The sequence below is a fragment of the Priapulus caudatus genome, unplaced genomic scaffold, assembly GCF_000485595.1.
Source record: "Priapulus caudatus unplaced genomic scaffold, Priapulus_caudatus-5.0.1 Scaffold243, whole genome shotgun sequence".
In the NCBI taxonomy this organism is placed as follows: domain Eukaryota; kingdom Metazoa; phylum Priapulida; class Priapulimorpha; order Priapulimorphida; family Priapulidae; genus Priapulus; species Priapulus caudatus.
In genome coordinates, this window is record NW_014577304.1 from 293,211 (window position 1) to 295,062 (window position 1,852).

The 1,852-nt window shown below is 44.8% G+C and overlaps 1 protein-coding gene across 1 annotated transcript in view; it reads left to right on the forward strand.

Moving 5' to 3' along the window:
- Positions 1 to 1,852, forward strand: part of LOC106807923 (eukaryotic translation initiation factor 3 subunit C-like) — a 33,853-nt gene that overhangs the window by 6,190 nt on the left and 25,811 nt on the right. Inside the window, 2 exon segments of the mRNA XM_014810437.1 lie at positions 663 to 799; positions 1,577 to 1,721. Coding sequence (XP_014665923.1) covers positions 663 to 799; positions 1,577 to 1,721 — 282 coding nt within the window.

The following is a 1,852-nucleotide window of genomic DNA, read 5'->3' on the forward strand; positions in this document are numbered from 1 at the left end:
GTGAGCTGTGAGCTAGTGAGCTGTTAATAGTGAGCTGTGAGCTGTGAGCTGTGAGCTGTGAGCTGTGAGCTGTGAGCTGTGAGCTGTGAGCTGTGAGCTGTGAGCTGTGAGATGTGAGCTAGTGAGCTGTGAGGCTGTGAGCTGTGAGCTGTGAGCTGTGAGCTGTGAGCTGTGAGATGTGAGCTAGTGAGCTGTGAGCTGTGAGCTGTGACTGTGAGGCTGTGAGCTGTGAGCACGCAGTCGCCAGCAATTCAGGAATACGTCCTACGCGACTTCCTACTGCTGCTACTGTTGTCACTGCTACCACCGGCACCACCACCACCACCACCACCACCATTAACCTAACTCACTTTTCGGTCCCGTGGTACATGTTGTTGTTGCTCCTGTTGTTGTTATCATACCAACCAGTCCAATGAGGATCAACGTATTAGCCAGCGAGCCGTGCAGCCGTGATTTGCACGGTCAGTTTTGAAACCGCACGGCCTAAAATATTGATCTAAAGACACACATACAAAAAAATTGCTCTCCCAAATATTTTTTCTCCACTCCCACAATACTCATCCCTGGCTAATACCATGATGAATGCGATTTCACGCGTCAGCTGAGATTTCGATTTAGAATTTCTACGTGTGTCCGTCACTTGTGTGACACTGCAATGAAAGATGCGAGATGAAGTCGTTTGCGTGATTCAGGATTCCTCGGATGACGATTCCTGGGGTTCCAGCGAAGCATCGTCATCTTCTCTGTCGTCCGACGATGAGGCCTACGCTGGAAATATGGCGGCCAAGTTTCTGAAAAAGTGAGTGTACGCGTCCGTGTAGGGCAGTGGTTCTTAACCTTTTTTGAGTCATGGACCCCATTGAGAATCTGGTGAAAGTTACGGACCCCTCCCCAGGAAAATGCACATAAATACATAAACACAAAATGTTGCATGCGCCTGGTTCACGGAGGTCTCCTGAAGCCCATCCACGGACCCTTTGGACCACAGGTTAAGAACCCCTAGTCTAAGGTTACGAGTATTGTGGTCAATCTTGTAAGGGAAGGGAGAGGGGTGGGTGCAAAATTACAATGGCCGTGAGTGCTAACGGGTCAGGGGTTTTTTGTGCAATGGTGGAGGGGGCGGCTTAGTTGTTTCTCAACTTGTACTTAGTTGTCTATGCCGAAGAGTCTTTAGAATTTGCATTTCCATCAATATATCTAATAGATTGGTTGCTGTGATACTATGCAAGTGTTTGTGCATCAAACGTATTGGTAATTTATTAGATATTGATAATAATTAAAGATTAAGATAGATTAGAAGAGTCTTTAGAATTTGCATTTCCATCAATATATCTAATAGATTGGTTGCTGTAATTCTATGCAAGTGTTTGTGCAGCAAACGTATTGGTAATTTATTAGATATTGATAATAATGAAAGATTAAGATAGATTAGAAGAGTCTTTATAATTTGCATTTCCATCAATATATCTAATACATTGGTTGCTGTGATTCTATGCGAGTGTTTATAAAGCGCACATCGCAGCGATTTGCCTGGAAAATATGTGATTATTCCTGATCCGTTGACTTCCGTGTTTAGAACTGGGGCTGACGCTGAACGTGAACAGGAAAAGAAGGATAGGAGGAGGAGAGAAAAGAAAGAGAGAGCAATGCGAGAAGAAGAGGATGACCAAGAAAACGAAGGAGGATGGACAATGGTGAAGCAAGGAGCTCCCCTGGTCAAGGTATGGCTGCACGTGATTGTAACAGACATCGTTATCGAGCCCGGACGGAAATTAACGACGTGGACTCTATTACCCGTCGATTCACACAGTTCTAATCGGTAACAATGAATACAATTTATTTAGTTTTCGTC